The sequence below is a fragment of the Aotus nancymaae genome, unplaced genomic scaffold, assembly GCF_030222135.1.
Source record: "Aotus nancymaae isolate 86718 unplaced genomic scaffold, 86718_ANA_hifiasm-v0.15.2.pri h1tg000064l_1, whole genome shotgun sequence".
Classification (NCBI taxonomy): Eukaryota; Metazoa; Chordata; class Mammalia; order Primates; family Aotidae; genus Aotus; species Aotus nancymaae.
Window position 1 is genome coordinate 32,491,816 of NW_026988479.1, and position 22,206 is coordinate 32,514,021.

Here is a 22,206-nt window from a genome sequence, read left to right on the forward strand (position 1 = left end):
TATATTATTATTTTTTTTTGAGATGGAGTTCCACTATTGTTGCCCAAGCTGGAGTGCACTGGGGCTACCTTGGCCCACTGCAACTTCCGCCTCCTGGGTTCAAGTGATGGTCATGCCTCAGCCTCCCGGGTAGCTGGGATGACAGGCACCCACCGCTACGCCCAGCTAACTTTTTGTATTTTTAGTAGAGAGTGGGTTTCACCATGTTGGCCAGGCTGGTCTCGAATTCCTGAGCTCAAGTGATCTGCCCGCCTTGGCCTCCCAAAGTGCTGGGATTAACAGGCGTGAGCCACCGTGCCTGACTGTTTCCCCTGATTTTAAAACTAACACTTCCCCATGGAGGAAATACACATTAAGAAAAACATGAAAAAGGAAAATGGAAGCAGTTACACACATTCCACTGGTTAGAGATTTTGTATTTCTTTCAAGTCTTTTACTCTGTATAAACTTTTTAAATAGGGTTATCTTGTTACTTGTATATATACAGGAAGCATCGTGCTACATGACCTGTTATTGTAAGCATTCCCATACATACCACTAACATGCTGTGTAAACATAATTTTAAAATAGTAAACAACATTTTTGAAAATTACTAAGTAATTTTTGCCTGTGGTAACAAAATTGAAAAGTACACGAATATGGATATGTTCTTATAATATATGCACGTACGTGTGCACATGTATGTATATAAATAAAGCTGGGCACTGTGAGGAATCCCAACACTTTGGGAGGCCAAGACCAGTGGATCACCTGAGGTCAGGAGTTCGAGACCAGCCTGGCCAACATGGTGAAAGGCTGTTTCTACTAAAAATACAAAAATTAGATGGGTGTGGTGGCACGCGCCTATAATCACAGCTATTCAGGAGGCTGAGGCAGGAGAATTGCTTGAACCCGGAGGTGGATGTTGCAGTGAGCTGAGATTGCATTACTGCACTCTAGCCTGGGAAACAGTGAGACTCTATCTCAAAAAATATGTATTAAGTAAATAAAATAGTCTCTATTGATCCTGCACCCCAATCCCTAATTCTTCTCTTAGAGAGCAGGGGTTAGCAAATCTGGCCCACTGCCTGCTTTTTGTATGGCTCTATAGCTGAGAGTGATGTTTATATTTTTAAATGGTCAAAAATCGTACTAAATTTAAATATCAGTGTCCATAAATAAAACTATTGGAACATAGCCAGTGCATTTGTTTTTTTTGGAGATAGGGTGGAGTCCAGATTGGAGTGCAGTGCCACGATCATGGCTCACAGTAGCCTCCACATCCTGAGCTCAAGCCATCCTCCTGCCTTCTGAGTAGCTGGGAGTACAGGCACGCACCACCTTGCCTGGCTAATTTTTTAAATTTTTTTGTGGAGACGGGTCTCACTGTGTTTCCCTGGCTGGTTTCAATTTTTGTAGTTTTAGTAGAGATGGGATTTCACCATATTGGCCAGGCTGATCTTGAACTCCTGGCCTCAAGGGAGCCTCCTGACTCAGCCTCCCAAAGTGTTGGGATTATAGGTTCAGCTGCTCCTGCATGCTGTCATCCCAGGTGCGTGCCCCGCCTTCAGACCTGAGTTCTGCCCACCAGGTTTGGTTGGCTTATTCCTGCTTTAGTCTTCACTGCCCAGCCAGGCAGTCTCGCACGTGTGCGCTGATGTGGCCGCTTGTCCTCTCTGCCCACAGACGCGGATCTTGGTCACGCACGGCGTGAGCTACCTGCTGCAGGTGGACATCATCATCGTCATGAGTGGCGGCAAGATCTCTGAGATGGGCTCCTACCAGGAGCTGCTGGCCCAGGACGGTGCCTTCGCTGAGTTCCTGCGCACCTACGCCAGCGCAGAGCAGGAGCAGGACCCAGAAGACAATGGTAGGGGCAGTCCCGGGGTTCCTCCCGCTTGGGGTGCCTGGTGCCTTGAAGGGCCACATTGGCCTCCTGAGGGGGCTACCAGCCACCCACGGAAGGCGGCTCAGCAGAGCATGAGGGTGGGAGGTAAATGAGCCCCCTAAAGAACCAACTTGGAAGACCATCTTAGTCTCTGCAGGACTGAATTGGGAGGGAGTCCCAGTGCTTTACGACTAGGGCATGGGGGCACCAGGCTTCTGCTCAGCTGACCTCAGGGCAGGGTCTAGTGCCTTCCTGGGACATGCCTTGGACCTGCTGAGTTTCAGGGTCCTTAAGGCAAAACCAGAAACAGTGGTAACTATTTAATTTATTTAATTTCTCTATCTCGGAGCTGAGAGAAACTGAGGACATGCATGACACAAGAGACATGAGGGTTGTGAGGTGAAGCACGGAGTTGAGCTTGCAGGCTCGGGTTGGTGACATCTGGTTTCAGACCCTGGACGCTGATCTCCCCAGCTGTGTGACCTCAGGCCTGCCCTTCAGACCCATCTGAGCTTCAGTTCCCTCCCTCATAAAGCAGTTTAGCAGGGCCAGGCATCATGACTCACGCTTGTAATCCCAATACTTAGAGAGGCTGAGGCGGGAGGATTGCTGGAGCCCAGGAGTTTGAGGCCATCCTGCGTAGCATGGCAAAACCTCATCTCTACAAAAAATACAAAAAAACGTGCCAGGGGCGGTGGCTCACAACTGTAATCCCAGCACTTTGGGAGGCTGAGGTGGGTGGATCACTTGAGTCCAGGAGTTCATGACCAGCCTGGCCAATATACTGAAAGCCCAACTCTACCAAACAAAAAAAAAAAGGGATTTTAGATACTATTAAGTGCTATGAAAGGAAAAAAAAGTGACAGTCCCATGGGCTGAGGAGTGATGGGTGTCATTGTGGCAACTGAGGCAGGGGACAGGGAAACTCTCTCTGGGAAGGTTGCATAGACATGGGAAGGAGCTAGCAGGGAGAAGGTCTGGGAACAGTGTTATAGACATGGGGAACAGCAAGTGCAAAGGCTTCAGGACCAGCATGAGCTCAATTTATTTACAACACATAAAGGCTAGTGTGGTCAGACCATGGTGTGCCAGGACGTGGGGGGTAAGACAGGAGGTCAGCATAGTGATCGTCCTGCAGGGTTTCCAGGCGGGTTTTGCATTGGGAAAATGTACTGGGAAGCCCCTGACTGGCAGAGAGGCAAAGTGACCAGCCCCAGGATACTCAGCAGCTGCAGGCAGAGTTGGGTCTAAAGTTGGTCTCTGAGTTCTCATCTTCTGCTCCTTTAGTGGTCTCCTGGTCTGACTGGGGTGGGAGCTCCTTCTCTGCAGGGATCCTGGTGTCTCTAATAAGTGCTTTCCTGAGATGTAATTCACACATGTAGGCTGAGCACAGTGCCTCATGCCTGTAATCCCAGCACTTTAGGAGGCCGATGTGAGTGGATCATCTGAGGTCAGGAGTTCGAGACCATCCTGGCCAACATGATGAAACCCCATCTCTAAAAATACAAAAACCAGACGGGTATGGTGGTGCATGCCTATATTCCCAGCTACTGGGGAGGCTGAGGCAGGAAAATAGCTTGAACCCAGGAGGCAGAGGTTGCAGTGAGCTGAGATCGTGCCACTGCCCTCTAGTGTGGGTGACAATGAGTCTTCACCTCAAAAAAAAAAAAAATTCACACAACATACAGTTAAGTCACTTAAGTCGCACAATCCAGTGATTGCTAGTATATTCAGAGTTTTGCAATCATTGCCACAATCAAGGTCATAACATTTTCATCACCCCCCAAAAACACCCCACATCCATCAGCAGTAACTCCCTATTTTCCCCAGCACCCCCCAAGCCCTAGGCAACCACAAATCTATTTTCTGTCTCTCTAGATTTGCTTCTTCTGGACATTTCATTTTAATGGCTTCACAATAGGTGGAATGTTGTGATTGGTAGCTTTTCCACTTAGCCTGATGCTTTCAAGGTTCACCTGTGTTACAACTTCGTTTCCTCTTACTGCAGATTAATACGCCACTGTGCAGATGGTCCATCCTGTGTTTATTCACTGGCTGATGGGCATTTGGGTTGTTTCCGCTTTCTGACTCTTATGAATCCTGCTGTCATGAGCCCTGGTGGTTTAAAGGAGAAGCTGGTGGCCAGGCGTGGTGGCTCATGTCTGTAATCCCAGCACTTTGGGAGGCCAGGGCGGGTGGATCACTTGAGGTCAGCAGTTCAAGACCAGCCTGGGCAACGTGATGAAACCTCATCTCTACTAAAAATAAAAAGTTAGCTGGGGTGGTGGTGTACGCATGTAGTCCCAGCTATATGAGAGGCTGAGGTGGGAAAATGGCTTGAGTCTGGGAGTTGGAGGCTGCTGTGAGCCAAGATCATGCCCACTGCACTCCATCCAGCCTGGGTGACAGAGCAAGACCATGTCTCAAAACTAAATAAATGGGTAAGTTGGGTTTTTGTTTATTGCCAGTGTGTGATAGCTGACATTCCCTTCAGCTTTTAAATTCTCTGATTAGAATGAAGTTCTACATGTTCATTCCCTTGTGGTTGGGAAGTTCTACCTTGAGTCTAGCCTGTTTCTTCTTGCTGCAAAATCTCCCTTGTCTGTCTCTTAGCCTGAGCGATGGGTTGTGGCAAAATCTCAGTGAGTCTTTCACTGACCTGCTTTGCAGGCTACTTTTAGGTGAAAATACCTTCTGTGCTTTATAAATCATAAGTGTGTGGGTTAGCTGAATCTCTTGAGCAGTGTGAGATCTCTCTCTCTTCCCTTCCATCCAGGTGAGCAAAAAATGTCCTTAAACTCTGTTAGCCCCAGAAAGGTTCTGCCCTGCTGTTCCTTGCCAACTGCTAGATTATCCAAGCAGTGTATAGGGACGTGGAAGACTGCCAGATGCTTTATTATTTTTTGTGCACATCAGCACTTAATTTGGTGATGTGAATACCACCCACCATCCTGGTACCCACTTGCTGCCTGTGAGGACACCTAGAAGTCCTTGGCAGTGGGTCTGAGAGCAAACTTGGGCATCCCCCACCCACCCCGCTCTGGAAGGGCCCTGACTGTAAAGTCTTTACATCAGGGTCTCATCTTGCCCAGCCTTCGCCAACTCGAAGTGCCAATGACCTTAGATTTGTTTAAACCACATTTCTGGCTCTTCCTGAAGGGGAACTGTTTTCCTTGTTGGATTAATCAGCTTTTTTTAGAACACCCAGGCCAAAGAGGGGTGGGTGTTGGTATTTGGCTTGGGAGAATCCTTGAGGGGAGAGGTGCAGGAAGTAGGCTTGTGAATAGGGTGATACGGACCTCTCTCCTGGGATAGTTAGTTTACTGATTTCTAAGAAATATATATATATATATATATAAAAATATATATATACATATATATATTTATATAAATATATATATATATTTATTTTTTTAATGTTTTTTTTAAAACTTTTAATGGCATTTCTTTTATTCTGAATTTATTCCCCCATGCCATAAAGTTTTGTTTCTTCACTTTCTTCTGGGGTGTCTTCAGTTTCTTCTGGGGTATCTTCAGTTTCTTCTGGCATATCTTCACTTTCTTCTGGGGTATCTTCACTTTCTTCTGGGGTATCTTCAGTTTCTTCTGGCGTATCTTCAGTTTCTTCTGGGATATCTTCAGTTTCTTCTGGGGTATCTTCAGTTTCTTCTGGGGTATCTTCAGTTTCTTCTGGCGTATCTTCAGTTTCTTCTGGGATATCTTCAGTTTCTTCTGGGGTATCTTCAGTTTCTTCTGGGGTATCTTCAGTTTCTTCTGACATATCTTCAGTTTCTTCTGGGACATCTTTTTCTTCTGTGCAGCCTCCTTTTCCAGTTTAGGAACAGCTTGTTCCCTTTCTGGAAGGATCATCTGGATGGGGCAGGGTGAGCTCACGTATGGGTTAATCCGACCGACCTTGAGCTCTGTAGCTTTGGCAGTGCATCTTAGGTGCTGTGTTCACTTGGATATGCTCATTGACTGGAGAATCTGCATACCTAGAAGGTGGAACACATTGCTATGACTCTGGTTTCTTCTTAGGAACCTCATACTTAGAGCAGTGGTTTTCCATGGGGGACAAATTGCACCCACCCTATCCCCACCCTGGGGACATTTGGAAATGTTGAGAGACATGTTTGGATGTTGCAACTGGAGTGGGGGTTACCCCTGGCAGGCACCAGGGTAGAGGCCAGTGATGTCGCCAAGCACCCTACAACACTCTACAACACTCAAGACGAATTCCCCCTTGCCCTGCCCCCGTGACAGAGAATCCGCTAGCCAGGATGTCTGAAGCGCCGAGAGCAAGAAGCCCTTTGTTCTCCGACTTCACACTGCCAGCTTCTTCCCTTGTCCTCTTGGGAGAAGGACTCTTATTTCAACAATGTGGCCATTTTTCCTTTTCAGAAATTTTTATTTATCGATTTTTACATTGTTTCGTAGAGATGGGGTCTCACTCTTTTGCCCAGGCTGGTCTCGAACTCCTGGGCTCAAGAGATCCTCCTGCCTCAGCCTCCCAAAGTGCTGGGATGAAAGTTGCGTGTCATGGTGCCTGGCCTGTGGCCGCTTTTCAAGTCCTTGCTTGAACTATCTCTTAACCTCATGGCAAATATTTTTCCCTCTTAACTATTTACTGAGTTTTTCTTAATGATTATAAAAGCAACATGTGCTCATCATAGATAAATGCAAACTCTAAAAGAGTACAAAGAATCAGGAAAAAGCTGGGCACGGTGGGTCACACCTGTAATGCCAGCACTTTGGTTGGCCGGGGGGATCACCTGAGGTCAGGAGTTCAAGACGACCAGCCTGGCTAACATGGTGAAACTCCATCTCTACTAAAAATACAAAAATGTTAGCTAGGCGTGGTGGTGGGTGCCTCTAATCCCAGCTGCCTGGGAGGCTGAGGCAGGAGAATCACTTGAACCTGGGAGGTAGAAGTTGTAGTGAGCCAAGATCGTGCCATTGTACTCCAGCCTGGGTGACAGATGTCGACTCCATCTCAAAAAAAAAAAACCAAAACGTCACAAAAAACATCTTCTGTTCCTTCTCACTTCCCAGAAGGAGAGCCGATTAGCGTCGACATCATTTTCACCTGTCCTTGCTTCCGAGGCCTTTTTCCTTGACAAGATTGAGAGCATATTACAGCGTTTTCTCATCTGCTGCCACCTTTTGATTTCTTTCTTAACATTGTATCATAAGAGCCTCCCCAAGTTACAGAGATTGATTGTAAGCACAGGGCAGCCACCGAGAGAGTTCAACTGACAGACCCCCACATTCCTTCTGGCTGTCCTTAGAGGTGGAATTTCTTCCTCTTTTGAGGATGAAGAGCTTTCTGTGCCGAGGCTGGAGGATGAGGTCGGTGAGGCAACCAGTGAATGCCATTTTTGGTCAAAAATGAGGCGTTGACTATAAAGCTGTGAGTCGAATTCTTTCCTCTGGGGAGCCTGGCCTGCTGGCCGGTGCCCAAGCAGAGTTCCAGAACCTTCTTGAGTAAAGGCAGCGTTGGCAGAATAAACAGTGAGTGTGCTGGCAGCACAATGCACAGACCCGGGCAGCACTTAACATGGGTCAAGGGTAGAAACGGCACCTGGTTCCACTGCATGGAAACCGAACACCTGGTGCTTGCAGGAACTCAGGGACTGTCATCGAATTACAAGTTTCCTGTGTTTGCTTTAAAAATAAAAGAGAAAGAATTCTTACTCCACCCTGGCCCCCATCCTTCGTTTCCCTCTTTGTGGCACTTACTGCTGCCTGGAGGTAAATTATGGATCTACCTGTTCGTTTATTATCTACCTCTTCCCTTGCAATTTAAGCTCAGAGGGTTTTTTCTTTTTTCTTTTTTGAGGCGGAGTCTCACTTTGTCTCCCAGGCTGGAATGCAGTGGCATGATTTCTGCTCACTGCAACCTCTGCCTCCTGGGTTCAAGCAATTCTCCCACCTCAGCCTCCTGAGTAGCTGGGGCTACAGATGCTCGCTACCACACCTGGCCAATTTGTTTTGTATTTTTAGTAGAGGCGGGGTTTCACCGTGTTGGCCAGGCTGGTCTCAAACTCCTGACCTCAGGCAATCCACCTGCCTTGGCCTCCCAGAGTGCTGGGATTACAGGTGTGAGCTGCTGCGCCCAGCTGCTCTGAGGGCTTTTTGGTTGTCTCTGCATCCCAGGCCTGAGAAAAGAGCCTGGCATATAGTAGACATTGAATAAATGTGTTAAATAAGTGGGTGGATGAATCGTGCCCTGGCTGTTCAAGGCATGTCCTGCATAAGCAATCGGTGGGCTGGAGGGCTTTGGTTGTTTACACAGCTGCACAAATACCTCAGATTCAGAGAAAATAGGAAGGGATTTCACCTCTCCGGGTCTGCTTTAGAAACCAGCTTTCTCAGTCCTGGCTGCGAGAGGGGCCCCTCTGGCAATGGGAAGTCAGCGTGCTTGTTGACGTGGCCATACACCTATCAGTCTGTCCATCTGCCTGTTGGGTGTGTACAGAGTGCCTGCTGTGTGCCACAGGGCCGCTTGGTACATGAGCCTCTGTGTGGAATGGTGCCCCCGCCTTGACTTCTGCAGTGTGCATCCTCTGTAACTGTTCTTGGCCACCTGGTGTGCCAGGTGCTGGGAATACAGCAATGGATAAGACTCACTTCATGCCCTTGAGAGCTCACGGTCTGATGGGGGAGACAAACAGCAAACAGTTCAGGGTATCGCTGTGCTAAATGCAGTAATGGAGGGGTGCTTGAGGGCCTGGGAAGTTTCAGAGAAGGAGCCCCCATCCCAGCCTGGGAGGGTTTAGGATGGTATCTGGGCTAAGTCACCTTCTCTTCCCCTTGTCTTGGGTACATGTGCATCTGGCTCCATGTGGGGCCAGCCCCTCTCATGAGCAGTGTCTGTCCTCAAGGAGCTGAGCCTAGGGACTGCAGCAGATGCCCGTTCCTCCTGCCAGTGTCATGCCTGGCCTGCCTACTGTAATACATCATTTCCTTCCCTCTCCTGCCATGAAAACAGGCGTGAAGACTGAAGGTTGGTCTGCATTCTTTATTTAGCTCTATTTATAACTGTGTTAAACACAGTTATAACTTTGGTAGGGCGCATTGGCTCACGCCTGTAATCCCAGCACTTTGGGAGGCCGAGGCAGGTGGATCACCTGAGGTCAGGAGTTCAAGACCAGCCTGGCCAACGTGGCAAAAACCCATCTCTACTAAAAATAAATTAGCCGGGCATGGTGATGGGTGTGTGTAATCCCAGCTAGTCAGGAGGTTGAGGCAGGAGAATTGCTTGAATCGGGGGGCTGGAGGTTGCAGTGAACTGAGACCACGCTACCGCACTCAAGCCTGGCTAAAGAGCAAAACTCCGTCTCAAAACAAAACAAAACAAAACAAATCAAAAAACCCACACAATTACGACTTTTGAGAATGGGGTTGATCTTGGGCAGTGTACGGGATGGGGAAACTGAGGCACAAATAGAGCAGACCTTTCAGCCATCCTTGCCCCTCCCACTTTAGAAAAGACAGTCCCTTCACTCCCTTGGGGCATTAAGATAGGGGCTTAGGGCAGGAGTTTTGCTTTGCTTCTTACCAATTTCTTGGGTCTTCTGAATTCCCAGGCAGCACAGTGATGGGCGAGGAGGAAGCAGGTCAGTGATTTCTGGGTTGGAGTTGGCTCTGCTCATAGAATGAGGCCAGAGACGTGCCGGGACTGCTGCTGCATGCCTGGGGAGGGGCCCTCGAATGTCTGCATTTTCACCCCTCTGGCTGTTCATTAGTTCATTTAGCACACATTTACTAACCACTTACTGTGTGTCTGGCTTTGAGACTGGCACTGGGGGATATAGCCTGAGTCCCCAGATCCCTTTCTTGTCACTGGTGACCTTGTCTAAGCTTTACTGTTGTGTGGGTCACGTTACCGTGACCAGCATGCCTTGAGGAGACTGTGCTTATAAAGCACCTGGCACACAGTGGATGGACAGTAAATGGCAAGCATTTGATTGTCAGCTGCCACCTATGCATCCTGGGGCACAGTCAAGGCACACACCGGCCCAGGCAGTGCAGGTTCACCCATGCCTGTTGAGGAGCTCCAGCAGGTGGCAGAGGGGACCTTGAGGAGGGGTGTCACCTAGTGGAATTCCAGTGACCAGAGCCAACACATCCCTCCTGCCTTCCTTCCGCATTGTGTGGCTAAGCCCAGGGCTTTTGTGCAAGCAGTCAGAAGCTGACTCTGCCACCTTAAAGAAAAAGAGAGTGTTTTCTGGAAGGATACCAGGTAACTCATGAATCAAAGGCAGAACCGAGCAAGTAGGACTCCGGAAGTGGGAACTGCAGGAGACAAGGCAAACTCCTTCAGGACAGATGAACTTGCACTGTCTTTGGTCCTTGTAGACCACTGATAACGATTCACGTCCTGGGAGAGGGGCTCTTAGGGGCGACCTGGGACAATGCCCTCCTTGACTGGGGGAGCTGAGGTGCCCTGATTGACAGGCCTGCCAGGGCTGTGGGAAAAGGGAGAGCTGATCCCCTCAAAAGGCTGACAGGTGTCCAGGTGTGGTGGCTCCCGCCTGTAATCCCAGCACTTTGGAAGGCCAAGGTGGGCGGATCACCTGAGGTCAGGAGTTGGAGACCAGCCTGGCCAACATGGTGAAACCCCATCTCTACTAAAAATAGTAAAGAATTATCCTGGTGCAGTGGTGCGTGCCTGTAGTCCCAGCTCCCTGGGAGGTTGAGGTGGGATGATTGATTGAGCCCAAGAGGCAGAGGCTGCAGTGAGCCAAGATTGCACCACTGCACTCCAGCCAGGGCGACAGAGAAAACACCCTGTCTCCAAAAAAAAAAAAAAGAAAAAAAAATGCCAACAGGATGGTGGACTAGCTGATGTTCAGATTCCTCCTCTTAAGCTTCAGAGTGGAATTTCCCAGCTGCCCAGTTCAACCTGTGGGCTAACTGGTGGGTCGAGAGGGTGAGACAGCCTCAGCAGCCACTGCAGAAGCTCCCAACTGACCCTGGTGGTTGCACACAGTGAGGAACAGGAGAGGCGAAGGCCGAGGCTTACAGGAGGGTGGCCTGGGGCTGTTGGTAGGAGAGGTGGGGCTCTCCGCAGCATGCAGCCTCCAGATGGGGGTCCCTGGGAGTGTTCTGGAACATTCTCTTCTCATCCCTGCACAGAGAAAGAAGGTTAAAGCCATGCGGGTTCCCAGCATCATGCATGTGTGTGAGGACTGGCTGCACGGAAGTCCTGCTTGGTATCACTCTTCCTTCCTGAGTGATGTGGCTATTTGGGCTTGGTTGGTTGGTTTGTTTGTTTTAATTTAGTGTTTTTTAAATTTCTAATTTAAAAAACAAAACAGACATTGACACTAAAGGGAATGTTAAAAGCAGAGGTTCTCAGTTTCTGGCTGTGTTTAGAATTCTCTATGGAGCGTGTTTAAAGATGCATTTAGTAATAAGCAACACAGGTATGCCATCACCGAACACTCGCTGTGCCAAGCACTGTGTGTGATGTCATTTCACCCTCTCGCAAATGAGGGTGGTGTCTGCTGCCATTGTAGTTTTGCAGATGTGGAAGATAAGGCTCAGAGAAGGCGCACAGCCAGGTAGTGAGAGAACACTTCCCATGCATCACAGTTACCTTCAGAGTCACCGCAGGGACCGGGCTGGACATGACAGCACCTGCTCATTTTTTATTTTAATTTTTTTTAAATTCATTTTTTAAAATTCTTTCATTATTTATTTATTTTTTGAGACAGTCTTGCTCTGTGACCCAGGCTGGAGTGTAGTGGCGCCATCTTGTCTCACTGCAACCTCCGACTCCCTGGTTCAAGTGATTCTCGTGCCTCAGCCTCCCAAGTAGGTTGGATTGTAAGTGCACACCACTGCACCTGGCTAAGTTTTATATTTGTAGAGTAGAAATGGGGTTTTGCAATGTTGGTCAAGCTGGTCTTGAACTCCTGGCCTCAGCTGATCTGCCTGCCTCGGCCTCATGAATGCTGGAATTACAGACGTGAGCCACTGTGCCTGACTGCCACCTGCTCATTAGTAAAGCCCCACTGTGATTGATTTGCAACCAAGATGAGAATCCCTGGCATGGAATGCTTTCCTGAGTCCAGAGATGATCTGTAGCCCCCACTTCCCTTCCAGGCGTGTCTGTGTCTCCATATGGCTGTTTCTGTGAGACCCTGCATTTTGGAGTTCTGCTTTTATTCATGTCACCCGAGCATGTCCCCAGGGTCACCGTGACTGTGCTGCTGGCTGCATATTTTTCCCTTTTGTATCTTCTGTCCTGGGTCCTCTCCCACCTCTTCTGGGGTCAGCCCTTTGGTGTCATACATTGTGCTGCTTTCTCTCCTGGCACCAAAGAGTGAGTCAGCCAGTGCACAGTGGGGGCTGCAGTTGTCATCATCACTGGGGTGCTGTGAACCGGGAAAGAGATACAATCTGTTTCAACATAGCACAGTGCCTGAGCACGCTTGATAAGTGCTGGTGGTCAATGTCATTGTTGATGTTCTGGTGATAATAGTTGATGCTGGGTGGATTCTTCCTGGGTTGGGGCAGATACCTAGCTGCCCTGTCCCTTGGTGTCCTTATCAGGGTCCTTCCTTAAGTCTGCAGCCAAGGCATCTGCCTGGGCTGGGGTCTCATCTGAAGAATCAACCGGGAAAGGGCCCACTTCGAAGCTCACCTGATTGTTGGCAGGACTTGGTTCCCCAGTTGTTCAAATATTGAAATACTTGCTTAGTACTATGGAAACAGCCACTGCCCCAGGCACCTTTTACAATGAACTCTCTCTGGGGACCTCTCTGTGATCTGGGAGCTAAAGCATTAATTCCTGGCACTACAGGGGTCCCTGGGCCTCTGCCTGTTGGCTGATGCCCTTGTCAAACTGGTTCTCTATTTTGAATATCACCTCTTCTTACAATGCTTAGGAACCAGGGGACTATGGCCTTTCCCTCCTGTGGTTCCTTGCATCAGGGTCCTGAGAAGTGGGCTTCATACAGCAGAAATGCTGTTACCTGGGCTGGGTTTTACCCATTTCTGCTGGTATGAGACGCTAGCTCGGGCCCTCAGTGGATGGAGCTCTCTGCACAGCTGCAGAACACCATTCCTGCCCCAAGGGACTGAACTGCAGGTACCACCTGCCCCGCAACCACGCAGCATGTTCATGGCCTCTGCAGAGCAGGTCTACTTTCTGAGCATCCTGGTGGCCTGGTGCTCTGCCGTCTCCTCCCTGAAGTGGCCAGTTTTCCTTGCCCTTGGTTTTAGCATCTGGATCATATAACTCCCCTCCCCTCCGTCTCTTGTCTGCCAGGGGTGACGGGCATCAGTCGTCCAGGGAAGGAAGCAAAGCAAATGGAGAATGGCTTGCTGGTGACGGACAGGGCGGGGAAGCAACTGCAGAGGTAAGTGCAGGGAGGTGGCGTGACTCAGCAGGCCTCATGATTTCACCATCTGTCCACGCTTCTGACACTCGCGTTCCCTACATGGTGTGGGTCTTTGCTCAGGTCATTCGGGGGGGCCTGGAAGGTTCAGGCTTGTGAAGCAGCATTCGATTGAAAACTGTCTCATGGCCAGATATGGTGGCTCATGCTTGTAATCTCAGCACTTTAGAAGGTTGAGGCAGGAGGATTGCTTGAGGCCAGGAGTTTGAGACCACCCTGGACAAGATAGCAAGACCCCATGTCTACAAAAAAGGAAGTATCCTTGTGTTTGATTATAGAGGGCTTCCTTAGATCCCATGGGATTTACGGCACATGCAGTATGTTAACCATACCAGCTTTTAAAGATTGGCTAAGTTGGCCAGGCGTGGTGGCTCACACCTGTAATCCTAGCACTTTCGGAGGCTGAGGCAGGTGGATCGCCTGAGGACGGGAGTTCAAGACCAGCCTGGCCAACATGGTGAAACCTCGTCTCTACTAAAGGTACAAAAATTAGTCAGGTGTGGTGGCAGGCGCCTGTAATCCTAGCTACTTGGGAGGCTGAGGCATGAGTATCGCTTGAACCTGTGAAGTGGGGGTTACATTGAGCCGAGATTGTGCCACAGCACTCCAGCCTGGGCAACAGAGCAAGACTACGTCTAAAAAAAAAACAAAACCAAAAAAACAGCAAAAGAACAACAACAAAAATGGACAAGTCAAAACCTACAAACACCGGACCCCAGGGATTTGAGAAAGGGTGGTGGCCCTGCAGTTGCTATGGGAGTCGGGAGGGCAAGGACGATGAGGCCTAGCGCTGTGTGTTGGTAGATGTCACTTCTGCCATTGCTGTCATCTTTCACAGCGTACATTCTAGTGAGAGACTCCAGACAGTGCATGAGCACAGAAGGATGTAAGATTTTCGTCCGAGATGCTAGCGTGGATTTGTGAAGCCCTGGGTCATGAAGCAGATAGCGCCAGCTCCCCACCTGAATTCTAGATTCCGTCCAGAGTTGGTTCTGATTCTTCCCTTGGCCGCTCCCTGAAAACTCACTCTTGCCACTTCCACCTCACTTGGTCTTAACCAAAGACCTTTGCACAGATCTCATGTGCAAGGAAAGGTTACCCACCTCCAGGCCCTAGATCAAAGAGGGGAGGTGCTGGAGGTTTATTTGGCCTTCAGGAAGCGTTTTCAGGGGACACGGTTCTGGGGGTGCAGTGATGACTCACATGGGGCTCTTGACCTCAGGTATCTTGTAATCCTGGGCAGGAGATAAGTAGGTAGAGGAAGGTACAGAAAGTTCCACGGCAAAGAGCCACATCTGTGTTTTGCATGGACTCCATAATTTCTTTTTTTTTGAGATGGAGTCTCCCTCTGTCACCCAGGTTGGAGGGCAGTGTGCAGTGGGGCCATCTCAACCACTGACCACAAAACTGAATCTGTGATGATCTCTGGGGGTTTGCAATAAAACTGATGACCACTGATATGCAAAAAGTGCCTTTGTTTTGGGCAGGGTCTCACTGTGTCGCCGAGGCTGGAGTGCAGTGTCACAATCACGGCTAACTGCAACTTCTGCCTCTGAGATTCAAGCGATTCTTCTGCCTCAGCCTGCCGAGTATTTGGGACTCTAGGTGCCTGCCACCACACCTGGCTAATTTTTGTATTTTTAGTAGAGATGGGGTTTCACCGTGTTGGGCAGGCTGGTCTTGAACTGTGGCCTCAAGTGATCTGCCCTCTTTGGTCTCCCAGAGTGTTAGGATTACAGGTGTGAGCCACCGTGCGCAGCCAAAAAGTGCTTTCTGAGTAACATGCTTGGATGAAGGAGCAGCCAGGGCAAGATCCCACCCCAACCCCCACCACCTGTGTAAAACAAGAAAATTAAACGAGCTGGGTACTTTGCCCTATTTTTTTGATCATATTTTATATTTTGAATCTTCTTCATGTTTGAAAGATGATCTAAGACAAGCTGTTTCTGTTTTATCTTTTATTTGAGATCAATTAGAATTGATCTCAAAAAAAAAGGAAACACGCACTTTTTTGCGTATCAGTGCTTGTAGGCTTTTTGCAGACCCCAGAGATCATCACGCATTGAATTTCCCACAGGCCTCATTCCTGCCTGAGACAGTCCGTTTCTCTGGAGACCTATTACCCTGGGGAATGACTTGGTGGGGGGGTTGCACATGTGCACATGTTCATACATATGTTTACATGTGTGCCTGTGGGAACACTCTATCTCTTACACCATGGTTCAGATGCACAAAAGCAGCCCCAGCAGGGAGCCCCCCGATCCTGCCCAAAGCATCCGTGCAGTTGACACCTCTGTGCTTTGCTTCTCCAGACAGCTCAGCAGCTCCTCCTCCTACAGCGGGGACATCAGCAGGTGCCACAACAGCACCGCAGAGCTGCGGAACGCCGAGGCCAAGACGGAGGAGACCTGGAAGCTGATGGAGGCTGACAAGGCACAGACAGGGCAGGTGAGATTCGCTCCTTCAGTGATGATGGTGGCTGGAGTTCACAGAGCGCCCACTGTGCAGAGTGCCTTGTCTGTAAAGGTATTATTTACTGCACCAGAAACGGAGGCCAGAGAGGTTTAGTGACTTACCCAAGGCCACTGCTGGTAAGCAGCAGAACTGGGATTTGAACCCTGGCGGGCAGACTCCAGGGCTGATGCATGGTCTCTGCTCTACTGACTGCCACATCGACTTGAGGAGCTTAGGGGCTCTCATTAGCTGTAGGTGACCTGGATGCTTTAAATCAGGGCTTCCTGCAACATGCGGATCCGTCGTGCCTGAGATGGTTTCAGGTTGTGTGCAGACACATTCAATGATAAATGAATGTTTGTTTCATTTCTTTCTTTTGAGACGGAGTCTCTGTCACCAAGTCTCGAGTGCAGTGGTGCAATCTTGGCTCACTATAACCTCTGCCTCCCAGGTTCAAGCAATTTTCCTGCCTTAGCCTCCTGAGTAGATGGAATTGCAGACACTTGCTACCACGCCCAGCTAATTTTTATATTTTTAGTAGAGACAGGGTTTCGCCACGTTGGCTAGGCTCGTCTTGAACTCCTGGGATCATCTGCCCTCCTCAGCTTCCCAAAATGCTGGGATTACAGGTGTGAGCCACTGCTCCCAGCCTGCTTTTTATTTCTCATTTGGTCCTTATGATTATGTCCCTGAGAAAGTCCCAGTTGGGTCTTAGCCTGGCTTCGATACCTAACATCTGCTAGCTTCTCTTTGTAACAAGGAAAGCAGGTTTCGAGCTCCTGTTTTATTATTTTTTTTTTAAAGATCATCTATTTTGGGCAAGTGTTAATAATTTTCCATTTATGGTAGTGATACACAGTTTATTTTTAAAAATAAACGTGGTTGTGTTTTTAAAAAAATAGGAAATGGAATTTTTAAAGTAGGTAAAAAAGAATTCAGATAAAGAAAAACAGCGCCGGGTGCAGTGGCTCACGCCTGTAATCCCAGCACTTTGGTAGGCCGAGGCGGGTGGATCATGAGGTCAAGAGATCGAGACCATCCTGGTCAACATGAAACCCTGTCTCTACTAAAAATACAAAAAAGTAGCTGGGCACCGTGGCGCATGCCTGTAATCCCAGCTACTCAGGAGGCTGAGGCAGGAGAATTGCCTGAACCCAGGAGGCGGAGGTTGCGGTGAACTGAGATGCGCCATTGCACTCCAGCCTGAGTAACAAGAGCGAAACTCCGTCTCAAAAAAAAACCAAAAAACCCCTTGAAAGGTGGTAGCGGAGGAGTGAGGCTGGGACACTTTCTCTTAGATCCGCCCGGATGTGTCCAGAGCTTCCCAGGACTTTCTGTTCCTGGTTTCTTCCTTAACTTGTCATCGCAGGTAGGACCAAGGCCGGGGGTAGAGATAACTGGTGTTATGACCTCTCTCCTCTTTTGCATTACCCTAATGACCCTCCAGGAAGCCAGAGAAATTACCCAAATGGCAGGATATGGGAAGGACGGGGCAGAGATGCAAGGCCCTTTAATCCTCATTTAACTCCAATTTTATATTCAAGGGACACCAAAGCCAGGGGGCTTGTAACTTGTCAAAGCTGGACCAAGAGTGGAGCCAGGCACAACATGCTCATCGTTTCTTTCTTGTTTTTTTTTTTTTTAATTTGTTTTTTTGTTTTCTCTGACAAGGTCTGACTTCGTCACCAAGGATGGAGTATAGTGGCACAATCATGGCTCACTGAAGCCTCTACCTCCCAGATTCAAGTGATTCTCCCACCTCAGCCTCCCAAGTAGCTGGGAGTTCAGGTGTGCACCACCATGCTTGACTAATGTTTTTATTTTTTTTGTAGAGCTGAATTTCACCTCGTTGCCCAGGCTGGTCTTGAACTCCTGGGCTCAAGTGATCTGCCCGCCTTGGCCTCCCAAAGTACTGGGATTACCAGCATGAGCCACCACACCTGGCCACACACTTGTCATTTCTGACTCCCGAACCCACCATACTCCACTGCTCATGAGAAAGGGATTCCCGAACCCTCCAGGCTAATTTCAGGGGCAACAGGCAGCTTGGCTGCATGATGACGCCAACTGGTAAAATAAACACATTCTTAATTATGACCTGTCTCCTCTCCCACGTATTTCATTTCCCAGAATGGAGACTGGAAAATTCAAAAGGCAGCAATTAGTTCCACATCAGACCTGTTATCTTTCACGTGTTACCTTTCAGCTAGACCTTAGGGTCAGCTGATTTTTGATTTGTTTGGGGGCGGGCAGGGCCTCGCTGTATTGCTCAGGCTGGAGTGCAGTGGAGTGACCATAGCTCACTGCAGCTTCAAGCTTCTGGGTTCAAGTGATCCTCCTAGCTCAGCCTCCTGAGTAGGCGTGGCCCACCATGCCTAACTAATTTAAAATTTTTTTGTAGAGACAGGGTCTTACTGTGTTTGCCAGGCTGGTCTCGAACTCCTGGGCTCAAGCAATTCTCTTGCCTTGGCCTCCCAAAGTGCTGGAATTGTAAGTGTGAGCCACTGTTCCCAGTCCAGGTGATTTTTATGACTCAAAATTCAGCATGAAAAGCTTGAAATCACAATGAGCACAGACATGGGTAAAGATACCTGGAGTTTCTTGAAACCAAGCCAGGCAGTTTAGGAAGGGGCTGGCCTAGGGCAGATTGCCGTCTCTCATGTCAGGCAGCTAGATTGGTTTAGCCCCATGCCGGGCTCCCTAGGGAATACACCAGGAAAAGAAACTCTAGCCTTAGTCTCCTGGAGGGAACTGGGCACTGGGAAGATGGGTAAGATGGTATTCTGTGCTCAGAATGAAAGGAGCTGGGGGAGGCTGGCCCAGTCGTGGCACATAGGTGACACTGGCCTTGGTTGCTGGGCAGTATGTCACACATTGCTTAAAGCTCATTGATGGCTTCTGCTTTCTGTCGGTCTCGGCATAGAAGTTGGAATCCTGACCCGACTCTCCCACACCATGTGTGGGCTGGCTGCGACTGTTTTCTCCAGCCTCCTGCTCCTTGCTGCCCCATGATCTCCTGGCTCCAGCCACCTGTGCCTTCTCTCAGTTCCCCACAGGCGCTTGGTTCCCTCCTACCCCAGGGCCTTTGCAAGTGCTGCTTCAGCTGGTTTTAACTTTTTTTTTTTTTAAATTCTGGAGACAGAGTCTTCCTCTGTCACCCAGGCTGGAGTACAGTGGTGCATTTATGGCTTGCTGCAACCTCCACCTCCCAGGTTCAACTGATTCTTGTGCCTCAGCCTCCAGAGTAGCTGGGACTACAGGTGCATGCCTCTATGCCCAAATTATTTTTGTATTTAGTACAGACAGTTTCACCATGCTGGCCAGGCTGCTCTCGGACTCCTGACCTCAGGTGATCCACCTGCCTCTGCCTCCCAAACTGCTGGGATTACAGGCATGAGCCACCACCCAGTCAATAGTCTTGATTTTTTTTTATGTTTCATTTTCTTTTGAGACAAGAGTCTCACTCTGTCGTCTAGGCTGGAGTGCAGTGGCGCAATCTCAGTTCACTGCAACTTCCACCTCCCAGGTTCAGGTGATTCTCCTGCCTCAGCCTCCTGAGTAGCGTGTGCCACCACGCCCAGCTAATTTTTATATTTTAGTAGAGACGGGGTTTCACCATGTTGGTCAGGCTGGTCTTGAACTCCTGACCTCAGGTGACTCACTTACCCTGGCCTCCCAGAGTGCTGGGATTACAGGTGTGAGCCACCACACCCGGTTTTGGTTTAACTCTTTACATAGAAAAAACGGGAATCGTGTGCTGTTTGCAGCCCTTCTCTGTGATGATGCATTTATCTGGGATGATTTGATGGGAACCTATCTCACCACGCGACTGGAAGCTCCGTGCGTGAGGGCAGAGACCTCCAGTTTGTTTTTGTTGTTGTTGTTGTTTTTGAGATGGGGTGTCACTCTGTCGCCCAGGCTGGAGTACAGTGGGTCAATCTTGCCTCACTGCTACAACCTCTGCCTCCTGTGTTCAAGTGATTGTCCTGCCTCGGCCTCCCAGTTAGCTGGGATTACAGGCGCCCATCACCAAACCTGGCTAATTTTGTATATTTTTAGTACAGGCCGAGTTTCACCGTATTGGCCAGGCTGGTCTCCAATTCCTGACCTCAGTTGATCCACCCGCCTGGGCCTCACAAAGTGCTGGGATTACAGGCGTGAGCCACCGCGCCTGGCCCTGGACTTTGTTTACTGCTGATGTTGTCGAATAGCTAAAGGGGAGGGTGTTCCAGGTGAGAGCAAAGGCAGGCAGCTGGGTGGCGCAGTGCAGGTGAAGCCCTGGCCTTGTGCAGCTGGGCTGGTGCTGCACGTGCTAAGCTGCCTTATCCCCCATGGTCTCCAGGTCAAGCTCTCCGTGTACTGGGACTACATGAAGGCCATCGGACTCTTCGTCTCCTTTCTCAGCATCTTCCTTTTCATGTGTAACCACGTGGCCTCGCTGGCTTCCAACTATTGGCTCAGCCTCTGGACTGATGACCCCATCGTCAATGGGACCCAGGAGCACACGAAAGTCCGACTGAGCGTCTATGGAGCCCTGGGCATTTCCCAAGGTGGGTGGCACCATCTTCCACCCCGCTTGATTTGAACCCCTGTGGTGGCTTTGTCTGATTATAGAATTGGATCCTTAGAGTCCTCAGGGTTTCGTGGAACCCCAGACCAGGCCAAACCAAGAGGAACAGTAGCTGTCAGCTAGTAGACACTCAAAGATTTGCAGAGTGAGTGTTTGAGTGCTTTGTTCACGTGGCCCTTGGTGGTAGACGGGAGGAGTGCTCCTTTGTGCCCATTTTACAGATGAGGACAGTTGAGAACAGACGCCACTGGAAGCACTGTGAGTTGGGAGGGCCCCCCTACCCTGTTTGCTCTGTCAGGGTGGCAGAGCTTCCGTGAGGTCTCACTTGTGGACTGTGGCCTGCTGGGCATAGGTAGAAATTGGTTCATCCTAGTAATTCCCAATTATGGGCAGGGAATGTTTGACAATACCTGGAGTTGCTTTTGGTTGTCACAAAATTGAGAAACCCTGCTGTTGGCCAGGCATGGTGGCTCACACCTAGAATCCTGCACTTTGGGAAGCTGAGGTCAGAGGATCACTTGAGGCCAGATGTTTGAGACCAGCCTGGACAACATAGTGAGACCCTGCCTCTAGAAAAAATAGATGAGTAAAAAAAAAAAAAAATAGATAAAATAATCTATAGCTACACATGGTGCTCTGTGCCTGTGGTCTCAGCTGCTTTGGTGGCTGAGGTGAGAGGATTGCTTGAGGCCAGGAGTTTGAGCCTACAGTTCCACCTATGACTGCACCACTGCACTCCAGCCTGGGTGACAGAGCAAGACCCTGTCTCAAAAAACAAAAACACGAAAACAAAAAAGAAAAGAAACCCTGCTCTGTACCGTTCTGTGTGGTCCTGTGGGAGTCCTCAAACGCAGCAGTGTTGATTATAACAGCTGGTGCTGACAGATCATTTATTTGGTACTTGGCTCAGTTCTAAACACTTACACGTGCTTTGGCTTATTTTATCCTTGCAGCAGTCCTGCGAGGTAGGAGTTAATATTTCCGCTATTTCGGAGATGTAGAAATTGAGGTCCAGAGAGGTTGAGTGGTTTGCCAAAAGTCACACAGCTAATACATGGTGGCATTGGCATAGAACAAGGCAGTCTGGCTCAGGAGCTCACGCTGTTAACCACTGTGCTGTGCAGTGTGTGAGCTGTGTTTGTAAATACTCATGTGTGTTTCGTATGATATATACACAGTAAATGCATAGGCTTCACAGATTTGAGAGCTTCCTATATGCCAGGCATATTGCCAGGTGGGGATGTTACATTCCACAGTGCTCCGGGGTCAGTGTCATTGTCCCGTTTTATGGTGAGGAAACTGAGAGATTCAGTGACCTGTAGGAGGTCCCATAACTGGTTAGTGGCAGAGGCGGAGTTTGGCACCATTGCCTCCAGAGCCTGTCATTGGAGCCCCTGCCTCTGCAGTCTCTTCCTGATTAAAGAGGCTGAGATGGAAGCCTCTTCCTTCCTAGGAAGTTGCTGCTCTGGAATGCGCAGTGCCCTCCTGTGGGTTGTTTGAGAGAACCACCAGTGTCTCAGGATCTCCAGGAGATGGCTTTGGAAAACCCACCGGTAGCAGAGCAGACATGGATTCCCTGAGTCTCTGAATCTCTAACGTCCCCTTTCCTTGCCATTAGGGCAAAGGACTGTGGCCTACAAATTATAATTGAGGGAAAGTAGAGAACAGAAACAGTGTGGTATTACCTGAACTCACACAGCATCAGTGTCTATTCTAGAGCTCTACTGTCTGGTGCGGTAGTCACAAGGCACAAGTGGCTATTTCAGTTTCAACTATTAAAATTAAATAAAGCCTGGGTGCAGTAGCTCACGCCTGTAATTCCAGCACTTTGGGAGGCCAAGGTGGGTAGATTGCTTAGTCCAGGGGTTCGAGACCAGCCTGGGCAACATGGCAAAACCTTGTCT

General features: G+C 49.2%; 1 protein-coding gene across 1 annotated transcript in view; it reads left to right on the forward strand.

Annotated features, from left to right (window-relative positions):
* LOC110567495 (multidrug resistance-associated protein 1-like) overlaps positions 1-22,206 on the forward strand; it is a 70,865-nt gene that overhangs the window by 20,485 nt on the left and 28,174 nt on the right. Inside the window, 5 exon segments of the mRNA XM_064366599.1 lie at positions 1,666-1,849; positions 9,457-9,486; positions 13,149-13,239; positions 15,591-15,726; positions 20,075-20,282. Of these exon segments, the coding sequence (XP_064222669.1) occupies positions 1,666-1,849; positions 9,457-9,486; positions 13,149-13,239; positions 15,591-15,726; positions 20,075-20,282 (649 nt within the window).